The sequence below is a fragment of the Phoca vitulina genome, unplaced genomic scaffold (assembly GCF_004348235.1).
Source record: "Phoca vitulina isolate PV1807 unplaced genomic scaffold, GSC_HSeal_1.0 scaffold36, whole genome shotgun sequence".
In the NCBI taxonomy this organism is placed as follows: domain Eukaryota; kingdom Metazoa; phylum Chordata; class Mammalia; order Carnivora; family Phocidae; genus Phoca; species Phoca vitulina.
In genome coordinates, this window is record NW_022589739.1 from 6,042,393 (window position 1) to 6,065,393 (window position 23,001).

A 23,001-nucleotide genomic window follows, 5' to 3' on the forward strand; every position below is an offset into this window, starting at 1 on the left:
TTTTGACTTGGCTCCTACGTCTGAAGGAGGGAAAGCAGGCAAGCAGCCTGCACTCTGGGCTCAGAGGGGAGGTACCACATGGGGAGGGTGGGGAGTGGCCCGTGACCTCCTAAGAGGGGCATGGTGTTTGATGAGCTCGGCTCCCAGGAGAGCTGATTCACAGAGGTCGTTCAGATGTCAGCAGAGTAGGGATTTGTGGACAGTAGGAGGGCTGGAGGAAGCAACACAAGCGGGATGACACCTGGCCCCAGGCAGGGTGCAAATTGTATTTCTCCCTCAACACTGGCTATTGACAACTCCACCATTGATTCTAAATCTGGCAAAGTCACAGAGAGCAGACTCCCTACCTCTTCTTTCCCCAACACATTAAAACAGACATGAAATACAGCTTTCCCCTTCTTTCCACAGTTATGTTCCTGCCCTGCTCCACCAAGACACTTTATTAAAAGTTATTTATAGAGGGACGCCTGGGTGGCTCAGTCGGTTAAGCATCTGCCTTCAGCTCAGGTCATGATCCCGGGGTCCTGGGACCAAGTCCCACATCGGGCTCCCTGCTCGGCAGGGAGCCTTCTTCTCCCTCTGCCTGCCACTCGCCCTGCTTGTGTTCCCTCTCTCGCTCTCTCTGACAAATAAATAAAATCTTTTTTAAAAAAGTTATTTATAGATATTTCAAGAAGTAGTTAAAGGTAGCTTACAGAGGGGGAAAAAAGTAAAAGAATGCAGCTTGGAGACAAGAAGTTGAATATCAAATCTTTAGCAAAGGTAGGGAGGCAAAAATGCTAAACCCTGTGATGAGTCATTAGATTTTTCTCTGAGCTTCCTGGCAGCCTTGGCAAAAAGGTCAATATGAGGGGTTATGGATTTGTGTTTATGTATAAAGAAAACCACAAGTTCTTCATATGTTCTTTTGAGCTGAGTTCTGAGAGGTATTTATCATATATACATTATAGATAATATATAATAGGCAGTATCTTGGACCAGTTTCCTAGCAAACGCAGAATGCCTCTGAGATAGTTCTTACATGTTTTGGCAACTGATAAAAATTGAAGGAAAACATGAAAACCTAATTAGGTAAAGGTACTTTGCAAAGACTATGAGCCAATATTATCTGCAGTATTTCAGGACTTTTTCAAATTTTGATAGCAGCTTTTTGATCAGAGCTAAGGGAATGCTGTCTTCTAATCAGTAGCCAATGTCCAGGATGCAGCAGGCTGAGAACAGAATTTTTCTCTAGCTGGTCCACCAGAAACCTTTATTCTAGTTCTTTTAACAGAGCTCAGAGGTACAAAGGTGCAAGCAGCTCCTATGAGAAGCAAAGACTTTTCTTCCCTTGCTGCCACCTTCTCAGTGGTTCTTCTGTGTCTGTCTGGCCCTTCACATTTCCTGTGCATCAGGAGTTCACAATCTTACTATAACCTCAGCACCATACCAGAATAATAGAGCCTGTTTTGTTAGCCTTTGTGTATAACAAACCAGCCCAGAAGTTAGTGGCTTAAAACAGCAACCATTTATTGGCTCACAATTCTGCAATAAGGCAGCTCATGTCTGTACTAAAGGGTGTCAGCTGGGCTCCCTCTGCGTTTACAGTCAGCTGAAGGATCCAAGATGGCCTCACTCACATGTCTGGGCCTCAGTGGGGTGGCCTAAATTAATGGAGACTCCCTGGGCCTCTCAAGCTCAAGGAGGCTGGTCTTCCTTACTTAGGGCAGCAAGACAATGAAAGCAGAAGCTGCAAGGCCTCCTAAGGCCTAGGCCTGCCACCAGCTTGGGTCCTTCCTGCTACATCCTGTTGCCCTATGGTCAGTCCGGATTCAGTGTGTGGAGCAACTACACAAGGATGCGAATTCAGGGAGGCAGGATTCTTGGAGGATCATTGGGTGGCAGTCATCCACAGCCCCGTGCCACCAATAAACTCAACAACAGTGGTCCTGTAGGCAGTGGTTCTCACCCAAGGGGTGGAAAGAGAGAGAAGAGGACAAGTATGTCCCCCTTGCAGGTGAGGAAAGGTATCCTTTGGTATTAGCCCACTTCTTATTCCAAGTTCCCAGACTCATGCCACCCTCAAAAGTTGAAATACTAGGCTTTTTGAGTTCTATTTAAAATTTTCTAAAAGGACAGATGAGAGGTGGACCTTTGAAGAGATGGAACAGGAAATGTTTTAAGAGGCCTCCTGGCAGCCATGCTTGAAGACGTTGGAAGCATGGGGCACATTGAGTTAGGCCACTGCATGGCCGACCTCGTGACACCTGCAGACAGCGGTACCTCCAGGCCTCCCCAGTCGGCTGTGTGTTCAGAGATCATGAGGTCATGTTCACAGCTGCTAAAGTGAGATACGTGGTGTGTGAACGGCAGCCTAAAAGTCACCTGAATTTTCATCAGGCTGGAACGAGAAAGCCTGACAGGCCTCATTGCCCCTAACTCTGGGAAAAGGGTCACACTGTGTACAAGGATGACTCGAATGATAATCGAGGCCATATGCTGATCACTTTTGCAGAAGCCAGAAAGCTGGAGGGCTAGATCACAAAGCCATTGGACAACAGAATCAGGGACAAGACATTCTGACTTCAGAGAGATGGTTAAATCTTTAAAAAGATTGAATGAAAGAGGACTAAACATAAGAGCCTATGTTTTGGCTCAGAGCATGCTTATGCACACACACACACACACACACACACAAGCATGCACCAACACATGCATGCAGCCATGAAGAAAAGGGATGAAGGAGCCTGGCTTAGCAGCACCGCGTGAAAAGGACCTGTAGCTGTCTTTCCAGGAAGCTCAATTTGAGTCAAAAGCAGGCCAAATTAATGTGACCTTCATCTATATGAATGGGTGCATAGATTCTAGAATAAGGGAAGTGATTCGTTCATTCTATTCTGTATAGCCCAATTTACTCCATAAGTATTAGGCCAATTTCTAGGTGCATAATTTAAAAGTGTTAAAGAAAAGCACATACTTTGAGGGAAGTTCAGCATGATAAAAGAACCTGAACTCACAGATGTGAGGAAATATACAGAGGAACTAAAGACATTTGACCTAGAGAAATCCCAGCAAGGACTTAAGGATGGTCTTTCACTCTAAATGGTTGTCATGTGGAAGAGGAATTTGATCTGCCCCCTTTGGCCCCAAAATAAATCTTGGATAAGTGAGTGGAGGTGGAAGGATGCTGGCATTTGGAACATCTAATCGTTGGAGTGGCCCACTAAGGAATGGGCTGTAGTGTTTCTGGTCACTGCAGGGGCTGGATGATCACTCATCAAGCTAGCCAGAGGGGATTCAAACCTTAGATGGGTAATCAGTGCAAAACAAAAGTTAAAATCCTGTCCAACTAACTCTGAGGTCTTGGCATTTGTAGGGATTTGCCCAAGATCACAGAGCAAGTTGGTAGCTGCCTAGGACCCAAGTTTCCTGCCTCCCTTTCAGCATTTCTGCCCTGGATGCCCAGTTCCCTCACCAAGGTGATGAGAACTCAAGCAGGGATGCCTAGGGACCATATCCTTCCCATCCATCCAGACCGATTTGTTTGACCAGCATCGTGTGGAAGAAGATTTGAAATCAATGTCTGTGGGAGGACATACCAGTTCTGGCAGTGGCCACCATGCCTGACGGTCTTCCCTGGGCACGAGGTCCCTGCACATGCTCGTATCTCCTGCTTGGCTGCCATGGCCTTGCTGCTTGCAGACTTCTAACCTAGAGACAGGGCAGAGCAGGAGGAGGTGGTCCTGAACCAGAGCACAGGAAGAAGGCTTTGCAGCTCCTTCTTCTCTTAAAACTCCCAGTGTGATGGAAACTGACGAAGGGGGGAAAGGAGCATTCTTTTTTTGAGCATCTACAACGTGCTATGCATTTTTCACAAATGTTAATCCCATTTAATCCTCATAACAACTATATTAGTTTTCTGGAGCTGCCATGATGAAGTATCACAAATTGGGTGGCTTAGAACAATAGAAATTTATTGTCTGACCATTCTGGAGTCCAAAATCAAGTCCAAATCAAGCAGGGCCATGCCCCCATCTGAAGGTGATAGAGAGGGATCTGTTCCAGGCCTCCTAACTTCCGGTACCCTCAGATCTTCCTTGGCTTATAGGTGGTCATCTTCTCTTTCTGTTTCCCTACTTGTCTTCCTTCTTTGCATCTGTGTCTGTGTCAGAAGTTCCTCCTTTTTTACGAATACTTGTCATATTGGATTAGGACGTGAGGATCTTAACTCAGTTAAATCTACAAAGACCCTATTTCCAAATAAGGTCATCTTCTAAGGTACTAGGGTTAGACTTCAGCATATCTTTTTGCAGGGACACAATTCAACCCCTAACAATCCACCCTGTGGCTCCCCAAAATTCATGTCCTTACCACATGGGAAATACATTCACCACATCCAGACATCCACCTAGATATCAACAACTAGTTTAGTAACAGGCCCAGGATCATAGCACTAATACATGGAAAGCAGCCTTAAAAGGCTGTTTTGCTGACTCCAAACACCATCCTCTTTCTAGTACACAGGGCTGCTGCCATGGGGCACGCCCACTGTTGCCCGGCACTGTGCCTGCTACCTCATACCCTTTTCTGGCAGGGTCCCGGACTGGGCACCAAGGGACACGGAGCTCCTGCCGTCCTCTGATAGGGACGAGGCTCAGCCCAAGTGGGTCTGCTCCAGGGCCTGGGCTTGGGCAGGCTGAGAAGGTGGAGGAGGGCACATGAAGGGGCAGTCCTGGAGAACACAGGCAGAGGGTGGAAACTGAGTCCTGGGGAGGTACAGTGGTTGCACGTAGGAGAATGCAGCCCACTCCGGTCATCCTGGGGAAAGGGGTGGCATAGGCAGTTGCCTGAACTGCTGTGGAAAACCCAGTGAATGTTGCGGCTCTGCTATCACCAGCTGAGAGGCGAGCCCACAGGAGCCATCCACATTTATGAAGAAGCAGGGGAATCAGATGCTTAGCCAGGTGACAGCAGGCAACAAACCAATACCAACTGCTCACGTGGCGTAATGCCTGGTCATCCGCTTCCTGGAAAGATGGAGATCCAGGCAGGACTGGGTCCCGGGCTGTAATCTTCACAGATGGAAGCTTTCTTTGGGCATTAGAGGAGCTCCAATGGAGGGCACTGGGGAAGAAAGAGGCCACTGAGCTGATGAGAAGAATATGGCTTTTGAAGTCATTAGACCCGGCTTGAAACCAGCCTGTGCCACTCACACGCTGCATGGCATTGGACAAATTGAGAAACCCTTCTGAGGCCCATTTTCCCATGGGCTGGTTGTAAGGATTAAATAGGATGTGTGAAGCACGTGGCCCTGTGCGAGTTGCTGAGCTCAATACAAACTGTTTCCCTTCAAAGCTGAGTGGTGCTGGCCATCCTGGGGAAGATTAAGGAGACCTGGAGAGGGAAATGGACCCTCCAGCCTCTCTCTGGGGGAGTCAGTTCACCCTAAGAGGGTGAATATCTTAATCACACCTTCCCCCATTATGCTAACGATGCATTTCCTCCCTCCCAGAGGAGCTGAAGGAGAAGCTGACAGAGTATGTGGACAAGGTGAATGGCCAGAAGCCGGGCTTCATCAAAGTCGTGCGCCACAGCAAGCAGGAAGGCCTCATCCGCTCCCGAGTCAGCGGCTGGAGGGTGGCCACCGCCCCCGTAGTGGCCCTCTTCGATGCCCATGTGGAGTTCAATGTGGGCTGGTAAGTGCCCATCAGGAGAGGAAGATGAGTCCCAGTGTGGTCCAGGGCTGTAGCTCAAAGGAGTGCAAAGCATGCTGGGACCTCAGTCATAGTGGGGAAAGGAGAGAATTCTGGGAACAGCTGAGATCTGGATGTGTGACTGAGGTAGGCAACAGGGCTGGCCCTTCGAGGCGGGGGAGAGTTGGGGGTCAACAAGTCAAAGCACAGTGTCTAAAGGTTATGGTGACATAGGGTGTGACTCTGGCTAGTGTCTGCCTCTAGGAGGCGGGATCTGGGAGAAGGTAAATGCCAAGGGCAAAGCTGAGAGGACCAGCCCAGCTAAGGACAGGGCTGCAACTGCCCAGCAAGGGACAGCTGGACCAGACTTGAGGCAGGAGCCCAACCCCACAGACAGGATCAAGGCCCAGGGGTCAGAGGGGGAGAAGGTAGCTTGATGTTATCACAGGTGGGACCCCCCCCAAAATGCCAGGCCAGACATAACATGGATCTCAGATTGTCCCTACTGGTGAAACTGGGTCTTACAAAACCTTCCTTTCCCTGGCCAGGGCTGCTCAGCTGCCACGTGGGGCAAGAGAAAAGGTATATGGCCTTAGTGGCTGCAGCCAAGCAGGGATGGGGCACCTGATACCCATATCCCTGCAGGGCCGGCTGGTGCACTGTGGCCAGCCCACTGTGTGTGGCTTTGCAAAGAGCCGGGGTGAGGAGGGCCCTTAAGTAGGAAGGAGCAGCCAGGCATGCACACTACATGGCTCGATTTGGGCATGCTTTTACATAACAGGCTCAAATTAAGGCTGCAATGAAGCTGTTTTTTATAGTTGAAGTCCCTGCTTGCCATTTGTGACTATTTAAAAAGCATTTTCATTGGATTTATGGCCAGAAGAGGAGAGGGACACTTACTATTTCAAGCTGATTTGAATAAACAATTATGAAACAAATGCATTATTAATAAGAAGCTCATCATTCCTGTCGGCAAACACTTTACTTGCCTGGTGCCCATGGGGCCTCCTGGCTGCTTGGAAAGCACTACTCCCCACCACTCCTCGGGCAGTGGAGAACACGTGGGATGGGGTGGCTCGTCTGGAGGACTGAAGCAGCATTGAGTAATTGGTGGAAATAAGTTTGTTCTCACTTCCATGCCTCTGCCATCCTCCTCTGCCTTTTCCTCCTGGTTGATACACTGAATTTTAGCAAAATCAAAGCCCAGGTTGAAAGCTTCCTATAGAACCTCAGATCTCTTTCTTTCTTCTTTCTTAGGTCTTGATTTTTTTTTTTTTTTTTTTTAGTGGAAAAAAGGAAAGCGAACAGACACAAGGATCTAAGGCAGTAAGAATCTCTCAGTCAGCCCAGGACATGCTGCAAGAGTGGCCAGGCCTCTTGCCAAGCCAGAAGTATGGGGGGGGGCGGTGAGGTGGAGGTTAAACAGGTATCCTTCCCAGGAGGCAGAGCAACCCGCTGGAGCAAATAGCCAGGTAGTTTTTTTGCCTTTTTCTGCAGGGGAAGGAGCTTTAGGAGTCTCCAGTCTAGTATTTATCCACCCTGGAAGCAGTCACCCTTTTCTCCCTCCTTCTTGCTCAGGGCTGAACCTGTGCTCACCCGCATAAAGGAGAACCGGAAACGGATCATCTCACCATCCTTTGACAACATCAAATATGACAACTTTGAGATAGAAGAGTACCCACTGGCCGCCCAGGGCTTTGACTGGGAGCTGTGGTGCCGCTACCTAAACCCCCCCAAGGCCTGGTGGAAGCTGGAGAACTCCACCGCCCCAATCAGGTAAAGCATCCTTACCTGTAGGTCTCTCCGTCTTATCTTCCATGCAAGGGCTCCCCTCCCAGCTCAACCCTTATTCCCCAAACTCCAGCCCCATTGTGGGATGATGGGGTGGGGGTTGGAAAGGAATTACAAATGACCTTCAGTCACCACTCACAGGCCCTGATGATCCCTTTCAATAGAACCATGGCACCCAGAATCCATTCAGAGGCTCAAACTTACTCATTTCAACACATCACTATGGGACACCTGCTGAGAGCCAACGGCTGTGCTGGGTGCTGGGGATCCAGAGTGATTAAGGCTCAGTTCCTGCCCCCAAAAGCCTGCAGTCTAGTGAGGACAGACAAAATAATTAGAATAATAAATGATTGCTGGAGGAAACGGCACAGAAAGTGGGAAGAATCTTTTTTGGAGACTTTGCACTTGTTTTTAAGTGCATATAGTAGATGGCAAGGTTGGGCAGGAACACTCATAGCTGAAGAGACAGAGTGAGTTCATGGACACAGAGGAAGTATAAAGGGACCTTTGTGAGGAGGAGTATGAGGACACAGCCCCATGCAATGAGGCTGGAGGGGCAGAGAGGCAAGATCAGACCCCACAGCAGCTTCTATGCCTTGCTGCTATTTGAGTTTATCCTGTAGGATTCAGTTAAAATTGGCTTCAAACTGCATTTCAAGGATCCCAAGCTCTTTCTGCCTTCACTGCTGCCTTCCCAGACCCCAGATGACTCCCTTGTGCAGCCTCTGTTCTCTGGGTCGGGACTTCTGAAACAGCCACACCACCAGCCCTTATTTCTGTCTGGTTAGTCACAGATCGGGTGCCTTTATGCTCTCTGCAGAGTCCTGCCCATTAAATACACAGATGGCACCAGAGGTGGCCCAGGGGACAATTCTTGGAATGAAAGAGGAGATTAGAACTGATGTTGCTTTGTATTACCTGAGGGAGAAAGATTATGAAAAATCTAATTGAAAGTGGGCGATTATTATCTGAGATCACATCTTTCCTTGCCAGAAGAAAAAACTGTATTCACATTTAAAACAGGATGGAAGAGAACCATCTAGCTTTCCCGCAGTTATCTCTGTTACCCACCTGTTAGCCCCTGCCACGATTTTGTGTTGTTAAATATTTGTTCGGGTATTGCTGTGTGAAAGGGCCTTTTACACGCATGGTCTCATTTGCTCCTCATTATAACCTTGTGACAGCTCATTGTGTCATCCCTGTTTTACAAGATGAGGAAAACCCGCAAGATGGAGGAAGGAGAATGGCCCTGCCAAAGGCTGTGGGCAGTGGAGCCAGGATCCAAACCTAGGTCAGCTAGATTCCACATCTAGTTGTCATCCCATAGACACCCACTGTTGAACTCAGAACTGGCATGGCTGCATTCTGCCGTTCAGCATGCTGAATGATCCTGGAAGGAGGTATGCTGTCATGCAGGGAACATTCTTGCAGAAGACTGCACTGATATTTGCTGCTTTGTTCTGCTCATCTTGAAATGTGTTGGCCTAGTCATAAACCTGCATTCTAGGCCCTTGACAGAGAGTATCGTCTCAGCGCAAAGTTTTCATCACCTAATTCTTGTCAAAAACTTGCCCGAGAGAAATTATATTCATGGAAGTTTTTTGGGAAGAACATTATTGATTTTATTCCTAGATGAAGATAACCCCACAGAAAGCTGTGGGTTATAAAAACATACCTTGCCCACTTTGGCTCCTGTTTCCTTGGAGCTGTACGTCAGTGCTGTGCCCCATGATGTAAGCTATAAAAAGAGTCCAGAGATACCTTCTATTGCTTTCTAAAGTGACGTCTTCGAGAGGGTTGTTCACTATGTCCCAAAGTGACCTCTAAGAAGACTGACATGAGAAATTTCTTTCAAACTGACGGCTAGTCAAAGAAAATCTTGTTAGCCCCAAGGAATGAGTATGAAATTTTCACATGGGAACTATAAATCTTATTTCTAAGACATGTTTGTTCATTTTCACCTTGGCTACCAGGAAGCTTAGCATCAATTTTGTGGGTCTCCTTTAAGAACTGTGAAGGAGGACCTAATGCTGTGTTCTAACTGGCCCCCAATTTGTTGTGAACTTTTGGTCTTTTCAGACATTTATGTATTTTGTTTTTCAATGTACTGTACATTTTTTGTAAGCTATCTCTAATCTTTTTGGGAACGAGGTAAGGTATAAGCCAATAACACGTTCAGGCTGACTGGGTCCACTTCATACCCTAGCTGATTAATAAGTAATAGACTGTCTGAAGTGGCCTATGCTCATTGCACAGTAACTGTTTTAGATTCTGATGTTTCCCTGAGTGGGTTTGGCCAAATGGGGGAAGACCCCTTCCTGCATGTCTTGGAACATGATGTTGAAATATTCAACATTTCAAGAATGTCAAGGAGAGGGTTAAGACTTCACTCTGCCCACTCTGCCGGGCTGATGTTTTTAAATCACCATGCATCTAAAGAGGGGATTCTCTGGGCTTCTTCAATGTGCAAGTGCATCTTTTTAAATGATTTTTCAAGTAACCATCATGCCCCAGAGGTTTTCAAGGTTTTACATTATTTAATTTAATCTGTGTGAGGTTATAGTTGATTCTGTTTCATAGATATGGAATCAGAGGCTCCGAGAAGCTAGGGAACTTTTCTCAGTGACACACAGCCAAGCAGGGACTTTACTCATAGCATGCAACTCCAAGGACAGGATCAAGCATCCTCCACTAGAGCAGGAACTCAGCCTACTTTCGGAGTAGTGGATTGAAGTAGATTGATTGCCCTGGCTGCCCGCGGTCTATGAAATGTGAGCCCATCCAGAATAAAATGCTGTGATTTGAAAGGAGGAGGGGCAGGGACCCCAAGGCTCCAGTCTCTGCCTGAGCAGCCTCCTGTACCGGCATTGTCCAAAGCAATGGCCTGCAGAAGAGCTGTTTCTCCACCTTGATGAGTTTCCAATTTCAAAGATGGGTCCATTTGCATGTGACTGACAGTTTTCTCATAGCTGAGGTTTCATCATTTCTCTTTTTCTTTCTGTTCCCCTCCAACTCCTTCAGCCACCAGCTGATAAGATGCTATACAAGGGCTAGAAATGGTAGCTGTGTGCAGTGGAATAATTCAAAGTCATTTGTGTAAGTTAATGCTCTCAGCAGAGAAGTGCACTCACACTGATTCTCCCAATCCGAATCACTCCTAGTGAAGTTCTGTGCTTCACTGGGCACCTGCCCACAGCCAGTGAGCCCCACACTCACGCTCTCACTCAGGAAAGGCCCTCCAGCTCCTGCACTGACTGGCTGTGGATGTGTTGCTCCGGCCTGAGACCCAGGCCATCCACTAAGCCCTACCCACTGGCTATCCCCCCCTAGTGTCCCACAGGCACCTGCAGATCGGTTTTCCCAGTAGGGAATGCTTCTTCCTTCTGAAACCAGCTTTTTCTCTACAGCCCACATTGATGGGTGGTCCCCACCCCACCATTACCCAAGCCACAAAGCCAGCTGGCACCTGGATGCCTCCCTCTCTCTCACCTGTTCATCTGTCTCTAAGTTCTATGGATTTACATTAAGATGTGTCTTTAAACAATCCCTCTCCCCATTCCTGATCCTCTGGTCAAGGACGTCATAATTTCTCCCTAGACCTAGCACCAAGCTTCCCAACTGGATTCCTCTTTCCACCCAGCCTCTTCCAGGCAGTCACCCCACAGCTGCCTAAGGGTTCTTTTAAAAGCACAGATCTGTTTGTTCTCTATATTTAAGAGTCTGGTTTTTTTGTTTGTCTCTTTTTTTTTTTCTTTGTTCATTTATTTTGTTTCTTAAATTCCATGTAGCGTGAAATCATAGGGTATCTGTCTTTCTCTGACTCACTTATTTCTGCTCATACCAAAGTCTGCTTAAAATTCCCCACTGACACTCCTTTACCTCCAGATAAAATCCAAGTCATTTACCATGCTCTCCAAAGCCCCAACTGATCTTTCTAAGTGAGCCAGGTTGATGTGCAGAACCCAAGCTGGGGAAGGGTGGGGAGTTAGCTCGGGTGCCCAGGTAGAAACAGAGACCGGCTGTGTGGTTTGGAGCTCAGGTGTCAGGGCAGCTAGAGATGCAGACACTCGGGCCCGGCTGGCGGGCTGAGCACCACTCCCCTGGGCTGTCACCCATTTCAGCACCACCCGCAATGAGGACTGGCCCCGGGACAGGAGCATCCCTGCCGCCACCCTGAAGAAACCGCCCCCCTAGAGCAGCTGGTGAAGGTGGGCCTGGGAGGGCCACTGAGAGAACGAGGCCCACACCGGCTCTGGGGGCAAAGGAAGGAAGAGGAAGAGATCCTCCTGTAGGAAGGCACCACTGCTCGGACTCCTCTGGCCTTCCCCAGGAAGCGGCCCCTCTGCTAACTGCTGGCCCATCTCCCCACACCCCTGCAGGAGCCCTGCCCTCATCGGCTGCTTTATTGTGGACCGGCAGTACTTCCAGGAGATCGGCCTACTGGACGAAGGCATGGAGGTCTACGGAGGCGAGAATGTCGAGCTGGGGATCAGGGTAAGCAAGGGTTCCCGCCCAGAGGGCTTGGCTCTGCTCCCCAAAAGGTAAATGAGTCTAGGGGGTGGAGAAATGGAGCTCAAGGGTAAGGGTCACAGATGGATTCTGAATGTCTAGTCCCTAACCTTGCTCCATGTGTGTGATCAGAGCTGCTTGGGGACAGGATAGAGACAGAGGAGGAGACCTATAGAATTTTCGGGAAGAATAGGACTTCAGAAACTGCTTTGGCTAGGGCTGGGGACATGGGAGAGTCGAGCTCCCTACTACAGGAACAACCTCTTTGTTAAAACCAAACGTAGGCTCCTCAGGGCTGAGCAAAGATGTGCTCCAGGAAGAGACCTACAGGCATCGAGGGGTGGCTGGACCAGAGTGACCCTCAGAGTCACTTCCTCTCAGAGTCACCTCCCCCTGGGATTTCTCACTCTGATATTCTCTGCCTCCTCCACAGCAGCCCAGAGAGCTTTCCTAAAGACTTTGTGAAGAGAGGGCTGCAGGAGGGCACCTGGGTGGCTCAGTTGGTTAAGCATCTGCCTTTGGCTCAGGTCATGATCCCAGGGTCCTGGGATTGAACCCTTCATCGGGATCCCTGCTCAGTGGGGAGCCTGCTTCTCCCCCTCCCTCTCCTGCTGTCCCTCCCCCCCGCTCATGTTCTCTCACTCTCTCTCTCCCAAATAAATAAATAAAATCTTAAAAAAGAAAAGAGAAGAGAAGAAAAAGAGAGCTATAGGGAAATAAACTCATGGGGTATAAAGAGCAAAACACAGCCAGGCTCACTCCATTCTGTTTTCTGACCCCACCATGTGCTGGTCAGATACTCAGACCTGTTCATACCTCATGCCATTCTTCAGAGGTAGCCACTATCCTGCCCCAAATTAGAGGGCTTTTTGCAACTATCAACACATGGTGCAAATCCACAATAGGCATCATTTAATTTCTCATGCCCCAGGAACATTTTCTAGGCTCTGACTTTTTCTCCTGGGCCCATGAAAAGATAACTCCAAAATGACACCCCACCCCCATCACATCTGAGGGATGCATGAGGTCCCCTGGTGGTCGGCAGGAATGTGATAACAGATACAATGAAGCACCTCATCCTAGAGGGAAGCCCACCCCTCTGCCCAGGTTGTGGTCCTATCCTCACAGAAATCCCAACATTCAAACTGTGGCTTGTCTCCACAGTGGTCTCCATTGTCCTGTCCATGGGGATCTTAATTTTAAGCAGCCTGGCAGATCCTTGTGTGACAGCCCTTGGAGAGGACCTTGAACCTGCTGGTGTTCTGGCGGTCATCCAAGATATCCCTCCTCACTGTCAGCCCTCATGCAGACCACCCCAACATCTGGCTGGTTCCAACCAATGCCCCCACTCTTGCCCCTTTGGCTTCAGTGTCTGTATCTCCAGTTCCCGCTCAAGGACTCCAGCTTGGATCCGCCCTCCTCTTACCTCTAACTTCCTTAGACCTGCCCCCTCCACTGGGCAGTCAGCTGACCCTGGACAGACCTCACCCTGCCCCAAAGGGAGGCGGGGCACCTCCACAGAGCATCTCCCAATATCTGCAGTGGCCTGACCAGCACTGTGGGGGCTGCACTTATTGCCCAGACTTAATCCTAGGGCTCTGAAGACTGGCAGCAGGAGCAGCTTGGCTGAAGCTGAGCTTAGAAAACACCTTTAGATGCCCGTGTTCACTGAAACTCAGAGAAATTGCTTTGAAGGCCGTCCGAATGCGTGGGGTTCGTGGGGAGCTAATGGATTCACAGAGGACAGCGCCCACAGCGTCTCCCTGGCCTCTCCAGCTCTCTCCCTCCATCACTCATTTCTTCACCACCTTGTTTCAGCACCACTCCTGGGTACATGGTGGCCCCCAAACATACTATTTTTCACCAGGAGCTACTGCCAGGAACTGGCGGGGCAGGTAGAGGCCCCTCCCATATGCGTGCTGTCTGGGTAAAGACCAAGAGGAGTTAGACGCATGAGCTCTTCTCACATGGACATGAGGCAGGCATGGGGTGGTGGGAGATCTCCGGCTTCTCCTTGCCTAGATTAGAAAGCTGCTCTGGAGTGGGGGCCTGGGTGAGGCTTTCAGATACGTGGTAAAAATCTTTGGGGTTTGTGTTCAGGGTGTAAAATACAGTATAAAACGTTGCCTGGCGTTTCTTTTTCTCTATTTCCTCCCTCCCGCTTGACAGAGATGACATGTCATGGTAGTTGAAGGGAAAGGTGGTTTTTCAGGCAGGGACCCAACAGCCTGTTGGTGGGCAGAGCTGCAAGCAGAAGGAGGAGCTAGTTCACTTGAATTCCAGGTTCCCCTTTAAGGGATCCAGAACCACTCATCATCCCCAAAATAGATTTTCACATTTTGTGTGGTTATTAGTATCTTCCTTTCGTGTTTTGTGAGTTCACATCTCAGTGCCTCGCCTTCCTTATCTAGGATCCCCCTGCAATGACTCCACAGGATTGTTTGTAAAAAGGACAGACATTCCTTTTTCACCTCTTTGAATCAGAGGCAACTTATTCCAAGTCCTTACCCATTTGGAACAGAGAAAGAATTGTTTGCACAATTACTCAGTACCCACTCTGGCTGCTAACTATGCCATCCGTCTGCATCCCTAAAAAGTAGTTGTTATTAGAATACTTCTTTTATTCAGATGAGGGAATTGTGGAATTAAGAGCTTACATATGTATACAACTTATAAGGGTTGAGAAAAGATTCAACCCCAGATCCTTGTGATGTGAAAGCCTAGATAGATATACCATAGTGATCTAGGGATAAAAGACCTATGAGCATCCCCCCCCAAAAGTATTACAGTGTCCATGCAATAATTTCCTTCTACTCTATTCACAATTATATCTACTGAGTCCCCATGTAAAGCCTTATTCTTATTTTATGCTCCTTTCTAATAAGCCTTTTTTTCCCCTGATTTCTAATTCCACAACTCAGTGGGAAAAAGAAGGGAATTGCTATGGGCAAGCAGAATGAAAAGAGCAAGATATAAGAGCTGACATCGAATAGGAGACAAAGATTGTATAGATGATGGCTATAAAAATGGTAGAATATACAAGAGAGCATTCAAGAGGTGGTAGGAAATTAAGAAATTGTTAGAGACAATAAATACATTGAATTGACTCCCCTCAAAAATATGTTGAAGTTCTAACCCTCTGTACCTGTGAATATGATCTCATTTGGAAATAGGGTCTTTGCCCATGTAATCAGGTTAAGCTGAGGTCATACTGGCTTACAGTGGCCCTAATCCAATATGACTGGTGTTTTTATTTATTTATTTATTTTTATTTTTTAAAGATTTTATTTATTTATTTGACAGAGAGAGACACAGCGAGGGAGAGGAGAGGGGGGGGGGGGGGGGTGAGAGAGGGAGAAGCAGGCTTTCCGCGGAGCAGGGAGCCCGATGCGGGGCTCGATCCCAGGACCCTGGGCAGACGCTTAATGACTGAGCCACCCAGGTGCCCCTGACTGGTGTTTTTAGAAGGAAAATTTGGACACAGGCACAGAGGGAGGATGACCATGTGAAGATGGAGGCAGAGAATGGAGTAAGGCCAAGGAATGCCTGGGGCCACCAGAAGCTGGAAGAGGCAAGGAAGGATCCTGCCCTAAGGCTTTGGAAAGAGCATGGCCCTGTCAACACTTGATTTCAGACTTCTAGCCTCCAGAACTGTGAGAGAATAAATCTGTGGTTTTAGGAGATCCTGCTTGTGGTGCTTTGTTATAACAACCCAAGGAAATTAATACTGAGACCAAAACATGAGTGAAAATAGGAACCTAGAGAAAGCCTGAGTCTGTTATATTTGAAGAACCTGGTGACTTTAGGCTGATGATTTCTTAATTTCACAGAGTACAGAGGACAGGATACAAAGCCTCAGGGTTTCCCAACATGAAGAGTCTAATATAATAGCCCCCTGGCTCCCCACCTTACCTCCCATAAAACTGGTACTCCAAAGACCAATTATCGCAGTGTTAGGTGAGCTAGAAATACTCCCACCCTCACCCCTAGTGTTAGGGTAAAAATTGCCTACTTCAATTTTATGATGAGAAGAGAGGAAAAATTCTCCTCTGTGAATCCCTCCCTTGGATTTATGACATAATTCAAAATACTTCATGGTCCAGAAAATCTCAAAAGCAGAATTTAACTTAAAGTTGTGGGAAGTTCTTAGGCATCTACAGAAATATATACAACCCTCTCTGGGGAAAGACCCCTTTAACCCAGGCTATAAAACTTTCCACAGTCAGAGTTTCAAGGAATGTGAGTTCACCTTTTAAAAAAATCACAAAACAAACAAGGGAAAACGAAAGCACCAAGAGCAAAAGCGTTGGACAGCCAAATTTGTTTTACAAAATCTTCAAGTATTGATTCTATTAGACACAGGATATGAAATAAGTTGTATACTAGCTTTAAATAAGTAGGAGATTCGTGGGGCACCTGGGTGGCTCAGTCGGTTAAGCGTCTGACTCTTGGATTTGGCTCAGGTCATGATCTCAGGATCATGAGATTGAGCGGGCTCTGCACTCCAGCAGGGAGTCTGATTGAGATTCTCTCCCTCTCCCTATTCCTCTGCCTCTCCCTCTCTCTCTCTCTAAAGGAAATAAATCTTAAATAAATAGGAGATTGGAAATATTTAAGAAGAGACTATTAAAAAGACCAGTCATATTGGGATAAAAATAGAATTTCGAACATAATAAATATAAAAATGGGGATGCCTGAGTGGCTCAGTTGGTTGAACATCCAACTGACTCTTGGTTTTGGTTCAGGTCATGTGATGGAGTCATGTGATGGAGCCCCTGGTGGGCTCCGTGCTCAGTGAGGAGTCTGCTTGATTCTCTCTCTCTCCCTTTCCCTCTGCCCTTCCTCCCGCTTATGCTCTTTCTCTCTCTCTCAAATAAATAAATAAATCTTAAAAAAAATACAAAATAAATACAAAATGGAAATTAAAAGCTTAATGAATGGATTAAACATCCAGATGGATATTGTTAAAGGAAAAAATAGTAAACTGGGAAAGATACCTAAAGAAATAATTCCAAATCAGCCCAGAAATATGAAGAAAGAAATACGAAAAAAAAAAAGAGAGAGAGAGAGATTGAAAGACAGAATTGAGGGAAAGGGTCTAATATCTTAGAATTCCAAATGGAGATGGTAAAAAGTGAGGATTAGGCAAAAGCAATATTTGAAGAGATAATGACTGAAAATGTACCCAAGCTGGTGAAAGATGCCAACCCTCAGATTCAGGAAGTTGACCTGTCCAAAGGCGGATAAATACAAATATATTCACACTTAGACATGTTATAGTGAATGCCGGAGACAAAGAGAAGATCTGACAGCAGTCAGAGAGAAAAGATAGACTACCGAAAAATTAACGATAGAATAACAAGTGACTTTTCAGTGATAATAATGGAATCCAGAAGACCATGAGATAATAGCTTAAATATTCTGAGAGAACATAATTGTGAGCTTATATATGTACATATATGTGTGTGTATATATATATATACATATATATATACACACTCAATAAAAATATCTTTTAACTAGGGTAAAAGAAAGTCCTTTTTCTGAAACACAAAAACTGCAAGAGTTTGCTACTAACAGATCCTCACTAAAATAAATTATAAAGGATACACTTCAAGTATAAGGAAAATGATCCCAGAAGGAAATCTGAAATAAGAGAAGGATACTTAGCTCAAAAAGTAGTAAATTTATGAGTTAATCTAAAGAAATGTTGATGGTAAATAACACTATAGTAATGTCTTACAGGATTATTAAAACTACAATGCATGATGACAACTGCAAATAAGTTGGGAGAGGGTGATTGTAATTAGAGTATTCTAACGTGCCTATATGTTAATGAGGTTGGAAAGGATACTGGTTGACTTTCAATTTTGATGAGATAAACATATTAAAGTTTCTAGGGAAGCCATGAAAATCGTAGATAAAGAGATGTGTAACTTCCAAAGTTGCAGAGAGGAAAAATAAAATATGAAAATGGTAAGAAAGGGAGAAATAGAAACAAAGGATGGTACAAAGAGAAAATATATGAGATGGTAGAAATGAATCCAGATATATAAGTAAATACAGTGAGTTAACACGGACTAAGTTAAAAGACAAACATTTTAAAATTGGAATTTTGAAATTATCTGTAGGCTATTATAAGAAACATGTCTGAAATGTAATAATACAGAAAGGTTAAAATCTAAATGGATAGAAAAATTAATAACAGGCAAATGCCAATGAAAAGAAAGTTGCTGTACTTACATTAATACTAGAAAAAATACCATTACAACATGTTTTAGTACAAATAAAGATTTCTACAATGTACAGTTTATCAGGAATACATAGCAATTATAAACTTTTGATAGAATTATAAGGAGACATCAACAGCTCCACTGATGTAGTGGAAGATTTTAATAAATTTCTCCAAGTAAATGATAGACCAACATAATTAATAGTTTGAATCCAATGGGATATAGAGAGCACCGCATCTAATAACTACAAGATTCAACAAATTTCAAGGATTAACATTATATAGAGCATGTTCTTTGACCACAATGGAATTCAATTAGAAATCCACAATTAAAAATTACAGACAAAAGCCATATTTTTAGAAATTATGAAACATTTCTAAATAACTCACAGGTCAAAAAAGAAATTATACTGGAAATTTGAAAATATTTTGAACTGAATGATAAATATGCTATATATTACATTATGTGAAATTCAGCTAAAATAGCACTTAAGAAAAGTTGTAAATTAAAACAGTATGGTATTGGCATAAAATCGGACACATGAGTCACTGGAACAGAATGGAGAGCCCAGAAATAAACCCACACATATACGGTCAATTAATTTACAACAAAGGAGTTAAGAAGACACAACAGAGAAAGGACAGTCTCTTCAAAAAATGGTATTGGGAAGACTGGGAAGCCACATGCAAAAACTGGACCACTTTCTTACACCATGCACAAAAATTAATTTAAAATGGATTAAAGATTTGGATATAAGACCTGAAGCCATAAAACCCATAGAAGAAAATGTAGACAGTAAGCTCCTTAACATAGGTCTTTTTTTTTAATTTTTTTATTGTTATGTTAATCCCCATACATTACATCATTAGTTTTAGATATAGTGTTCTATGATTCATTGTTTGTGCATAACACCCAGTGCTCCATGCAGAACGTGCCCTCCTCAATACCCATCACCAGGCTAACCCATCCTCCCACCCCACTCCCCTCTAGAACCCTCAGTTTGTTTTTCAGAGTCCATTGTCTCTCATGGTTCGTCTACCCCTCCGATTTCCCCCCCTTCATTCTTCCCCTCCTGCTACACTCTTCTTTTTTTTTTCTTTCTTAACATATATTGCATTATTTGTTTCAGAGGTACAGATCTGAGATTCAACAGTCTTGCACAATTCACAGCGCTTACCAGAGCACATACCCTCCCCAGTGTCCATCACCCAGTCACCCCATCCCTCCCACCCCACCCCCCACTCCAGCAACCCTCAGTTTCTTTCCTGAGATTAAGAATTCTTCATATCAGTGAGGTCATATGATACATGTCTTTCTCTGTTTGACTTATTTCGCTCAGCATAATAACCTCCAGTTCCATCCACGTCGTTGCAAATGGCAAGATCTCATTCCTTTTGATGGCTGCATAATATTCCATTGTATATATATACCACACCTTCTTTATCCATTCATCTGTCGATGGACATCTTGGCTCTTTCCACAGTTTGGCTATTGTGGACATTGCTGCTATAAACATCGGGGTGCACGTACCCTTTCGGAGCCCTACTTTTGTATCTTTGGGGTAAATACCCAGTAGTGCAATTGCTGGATCGTAGGGTAGCTCTATTTTCAACTTTTTGAGGAACCTCCATACTGTTTTCCAGAGTGGCTGCACCAGCTTGCATTCCCACCAACAGTGTAGGAGGGTTCCCCTTTCTCCGCATCCCCGCCAACATCTGTCGTTTCCTGACTTGTTAATTTTAGCCATTCTGACTGGTGTGAGGTGGTATCTCATTTAGTTTTGATTTGGATTTCCCTGAAGACGAGCGATGTTGAGCACTTTTTCACGTGTCTGCTGGCCATTTGGATGTCTTCTTTGGAAAAATGTCTGTTCATGTCTTCTGCCCATTTCTTGATTGGATTCTTTGTTCTTTTGGTGTTGAGTTTGATGAGTTCTTTATAGATTTTGGATACTAGCCCTTTATCTGATATGTCATTTGCAAATATCTTCTCCCATTCTGTCGGTTGTCTTTTGGTTTTGTTGACTGTTTCCTTTGCTTTGCAAAAGCTTTTTATCTTGATGAAGTCCCAATAGTTCATTTTTGCCCTTGCTTCCCTTGCCTTTGGCGATGTTTCTAGGAAGAAGTTGCTGCGGCTGAGGTCAAAGAGGTTGCTGCCTGTGTTCTCCTTTAGGATTTTGATGGACTCCTGTCTCACATTGAGGTCTTTCAACCATCTGGAGTCTATTTTTGTGTGTGGTGTAAGGAAATGGTCCAGTTTCATTCTTCTGCATGTGACTGTCCAATTTTCCCAACACCATTTGTTGAAGAGACTGTCTTTTTTCCATTGGACATTCTTTCCTGCTTTGTCAAAGATGAGTTGACCATAGAGTTGAGGGTCCATTTTTGGGCTCTCTATTCTGTTCCATTGATCTATGTGTCTGTTTTTGTGCCAGCACCATACTGTCTTGATGATGACAGCTTTGTAATAGAGCTGGAAGCCCAGAATTGTGATGCCGCCAGCTTTGCTTTTCTTTTTCAACATTCCTCTGGCTATTCGGGGTCTTTTCTGGTTCCATACAAATTATAGGATTATTTGTTCCATTTCTTTGAAAAAAGTGGATGGTATTTTGATGGGGATTGCATTGAATGTGTAGATTGCTCTAGGTAGCATTGATATCTTCACAATATTTGTTCTTCCAATCCATGAGCATGGAATGTTTTTCCATTTCTCTGTGTCTACCTCAATTTCTTTCATGAGTATTTTATAGTTTTCTGAGTACAGATCCTTTGCCTCTTTGGTTAGATTTCTTCCTAGGTATCTTATGGTTTTGGGTGCAATTGTAAATGGGATCAACTCCTTAATTTCTCTTTCTTCTGTCTTGTTGTTGGTGTATAGGAATGCCACTGACTTCTGTGCACTGATTTTATATCCTGCCACTTTACTGAATTTTTGATAAGTCTGGCCAGGGGTTTATCAATCTTGTTAATTCTTTCAAAGAACCAGCTCCTTGTTTCGTTGATCGCTCCTTAACATAGGTCTTGATGATGATTTTTGAATCTGACACCAAAAGCAAAAGCAAAAAGCGGAAATAAACAAGTAGGAATACATCAAACTAAGAAGATTCTGCACAGGAAAGAAAACCCATCAATGAAATGAAAAGTCAACCTACTGAATGGGAGAAAATATTTGCAAATAATATATCTGATAAGAGATTAATATCCAAAATATATAAAGAACCATATAACTTGATAGCAAAAGAGCAAAAAATCATATTTAAAAATGGGCAGAAGATCTGAACAGACATTTTCTAAGGAAGACATCCAGTTGGCCAACAGACACATGAAAAGATGCTCAACAACACTCATCATCAGGGAAATCTAAATCAAAACCACAATGAGATATCACCTTACACCAGTCAGAATGGCTGTTATCAAAATGACAAGAAATAACAAGTATTGGCAAGGATGTGGAGAAACCAGAATCTTTGTGCACTGTTGACTAGAATATAAACTGGTGCAGCCACTATAGAAAACAATATGGCGGTTCCTCAAAAAATTGAAAAGAAAAATACCATATAATCCAGCAATTCCACTTCTGGGAAAACAAAAATGCTAAATTACTAAGATATATGCACCCCTATGTTCATTGCTGTTTATTTACAATAGCCAAGTTAGGGAAACAACCTAAGCATCCATCTGTGGGTGAATGAATAAAGAAAATGTGTTACATATACTTATAATGGAATGTTATTCAGTCATAAAAACAAAACCATGAAATCTTGCTGTTTACAACAACATGGATGGACCTCAAGGGTATTATGCTAAGTGAAATGAATCAGACAGAGAAAGACAAATACCAAGTCATGGGAATATAATGTATAGCATGGTGACCACAGTAAATAATACTCTATTGCATATTTAGAAGTTGCTAAGAGAGTAAATCTTAAAAATTCTCAACACAAGAAAAAAAGGTTTTGTAACTGTGTAAGGTGAAGGTTGTTAACTAAACTTACTGTGGTGATCATTTCACAATGTATACAAATATTAAATCATTATGTCATACACCTCAAAAATTAAATTAAATTAAATTAAATTAAAATATTTTGCAAAATATAAGAGAAATTGTATAGTATCCCATTCTTAGAAAAAAGAGCTGAAAGTTAATGAGATAAATATGTAAGTCGTTAGGAAAAATATCAGAATAAAAACTGTAGATGAAAATAATAAAGATATGAACATAAATTAATGAAATACATATATTTTATATGACTTATAATTCATTATGATATATATAATTCATATATATATATATATACACACACAATATGTAGAAATAAAGCCAAAGCTTGGTTCTTTGAAAATGTTAATCAAATCGACAAACTTTTAGCATGATTGAGAGAGAGAGAGAGAGGTGCCACAAACACAAATAAACAATATTAGGAATGGAAAAGGAGACATGATTATAGTCAATACAGAGATTAAAAAGGGAAGGTGATGGGTATTAAGGAGGGCACGTACTGCATGGAGCACTGGGTGTTATACGAAAACAATGGATCGTGGATCACCAAAAACTAATGATGTATTGTATGGTGACTAACATAACGTAATAAAATTGAAAAATAAAATAAAATTTAAAAAAAGGGAAGAGTATATTATTAACAAGTTTATTAAAAAATTTGAAAACTTAGATAAAGAGAACAAATTTATAGAAAAATATAGCTTATGAAAACTGACACAGGAAGAAATTAAAAACTGAAATTGTTCCATAACCATTAAAGAAGTTGAATCAGTAGTTTAATATATTCTCACAAGTAA

The 23,001-nt window shown here is 44.1% G+C and overlaps 1 protein-coding gene across 3 annotated transcripts in view; it reads left to right on the forward strand.

The window, feature by feature from the left end:
* Window positions 1-23,001, forward strand: part of GALNT18 (polypeptide N-acetylgalactosaminyltransferase 18) — a 353,506-nt gene that overhangs the window by 244,341 nt on the left and 86,164 nt on the right. For all 3 annotated transcript variants that reach the window (XM_032426923.1, XM_032426922.1, XM_032426924.1), the window contains exons 4-6: window positions 5,492-5,675; window positions 7,251-7,448; window positions 11,843-11,957. In XM_032426923.1, the coding sequence (XP_032282814.1) occupies window positions 5,492-5,675; window positions 7,251-7,448; window positions 11,843-11,957 (497 nt within the window). The remainder of the gene's footprint in view (window positions 1-5,491; window positions 5,676-7,250; window positions 7,449-11,842; window positions 11,958-23,001) is intronic.